At 41.3% G+C, this 2,424-nt stretch overlaps 1 protein-coding gene across 1 annotated transcript; it reads right to left on the reverse strand.

Moving 5' to 3' along the window:
* Positions 1-1,624: 1,624 nt before the first annotated feature.
* LOC109953928 (zinc finger protein 846-like) lies at positions 1,625-2,407 on the reverse strand (the record flags this gene model as incomplete). Its single annotated transcript, XM_020589364.1, is given in 2 exon segments — positions 1,625-1,759; positions 1,762-2,407. Coding segments are annotated over 2 exon segments (781 nt in total), but the record flags the coding sequence as incomplete, so codon positions are not given.
* Between the last annotated feature and the right edge of the window lie 17 nt (positions 2,408-2,424).

Here is a 2,424-nt window from a genome sequence, read left to right on the forward strand (position 1 = left end):
ATCTGCTTCTGCTGACTCAACATCTCAAAAATCAAGTACACAGTCCATGCGTCTGGCCCAGCCGCAGTTGTGGCATGCTGAGGATGCAGGCGCTGTCTGCGGGTACTGGGCAGTGGTGTGCCATGTGGCCCAGATCTCCACAGTGCTAACATCCCTTTCTGTGTCACTCAGCTGCTCCCCTGTTGCCTCACTGTGGTGATGCTGTAGCAGCAACCTGGCAGGCTACTTCCTCCTCCTTTCTGGTCCCTGGCTGGACATACCTTCTCTGACAGCACAGTACCCTGATGAGGTTTGGTTCAGGTTCAATCAGTTTTCTGGGACAACAGGGGGTAGACTCTCCCTGGGCTGCTCGTCGTCACTGGGCTGGTAGTGACAGGGTCAGCGGGTCAGTGTTTGGTGACTGGTTTCAGGAACTGTGGAGGTCAGCTCAGAAGGCATCCATGATGCAGCTGGGTCTAAAAGACTGTGAGCGCTGTTGGAGACTGAGGGACTGTGGAGGTGAATCAGATGCAAAAATACAAATTATCTTAACTAACTCTTGTGACAGCCACATCCAGAGGGCAAGAGGTGTCAGTGAATTAAACCTATTAAAGAATCCAACTAAAAGTCTAATTACTAGAAGCAAGCAATTTCTCTCTCACCACAACTTGACATAAACAACATCATGAATAAGCAAATCATATCTAATAACGAGTAACACAATGGTTAACTAAATCATAGCAGAGTACATGCAACTAAGAATCTCATTCATGCCCAAACATTTCTAAGACCATCTAATAAATGCATAATAGTTGTCTATCTAAACTATGATAATTGAAAATGAACGAGAGAGAGTGGTGCTGGCCCATATACAAAATAAGTAATATTTGGTTACACTCAAAGTTCTACAATTGCAGAAATCTTAAGTCAACATATCTAAACCAATGCAATCAAAACACCAGGAACAAACATTTTATACTGTGAGGCTTGTCATATTTCAATTTAAGATATGGTTCTGTATGAAACTACAATCATCATCACAATGTGCATTGCAGTTACTGGTATTAACAAAGGTGGAAAAGGTTATTCTGTAGTTATCATTCAAACAACTACGAGGTTATTGGTAACTTTGTCAGTCAAAACCAAACAGTCATATAAAGCAAAACATAACTGAAACATTTGCATCTTCTTTTCAGCTTTAACTAAAAACACGTTTGCCACTGATATGAGAAGTCGCTGGGTTCTTGTTTTAGCAGATTTCTCTCTTTTGGTGTGAAAAGGGTATCCAACTTTAGTGTTATGTAAAGCAAGTCTTCTTGCAAGAACAAAGACCTTTATACTTTCCCTTGAATCTCTGAAGGCACATGCATGGAACATTCTGGGTGAAAAATAAAAATTACTCGAGTTTTTCAGAGGCTGCTGTCCATATTTGCTACAGATACCTCATCTGTATGGGTTCTTAAATGTTCCATCATACCTGATAAATACTTGAATCTGTTTCCACAAGTACTGCAAACATATGGCATCTCCGCAATGTGGATTCTTAAATGATTATCCAAACTTGAGGATTTTGTAAATCCATTTCCACAGCTGTTGCAAACATATGGCTTCCCTATCATGTGGGTTCTTGAATGTTTATTCAAACCTGATGATGCAATGAATCCTTTCCCACAGGTCTTGCAAACATATGGCTTCTCCCCCGTGTGAATTCTTATATGGATCACTAATGAACTGTTACATGTAAATCTTTTCCCACACATATTGCAAATGTACGGCTTCTCCCCGTGTGGGTTCTTACATGGTCATTGAATCTTGATGACCTCACAAAACCTTTTCCACATGTTTTACAAGAATATGGCTTCTCACCTGTGTGGGTTCTCATGTGGACCAATAACCAACTGCTGGTTGTGAAACTCTTCCCACATGTTTTACAAGAATATGGCTTTTCCCCTGTGTGGGTTTGTAAATGAACGTTCAAAACTGATGATGCAATGAATCCTTCTCCACATGTCTTGCAAAAATATGGCTTCTCCCCTGTGTGCGTTTTCATGTGAATAAAAAAGGCACTGTTTGTTGTGAAACTGTTCCCACATGTTTTACAAGAATACGGATTCTGACCTGTGTGGGTTCGTAAATGAACATTCAAAGCACATGACTGTGTGAATCCTTTCCCACAGGTCTTGCAAACATATGGCTTCTCCCCTGTGTGGGTTCTCATGCGGATCAAAAAGGCACTGTTTGCTGTGAAACTCTTCCCACACATTTTACAAAAATACAGCTTCTCCCCTGTGTGGGTTCGTAAATGAGCAATGAAATCTGATGACCGCGTGAATGCTTTCCCACATGTCCTGCAAATATACAGCTTCTCCCCTGTGTGGATTCTTATACGAATATTCAAATCTGATGACTGCATGACAGCTTTCCCACATGTCTTGCAAACATATG

This window comes from Monopterus albus, unplaced genomic scaffold (genome assembly GCF_001952655.1).
Source record: "Monopterus albus unplaced genomic scaffold, M_albus_1.0 scaffold2107.1, whole genome shotgun sequence".
NCBI classification, from domain to species: Eukaryota; Metazoa; Chordata; class Actinopteri; order Synbranchiformes; family Synbranchidae; genus Monopterus; species Monopterus albus.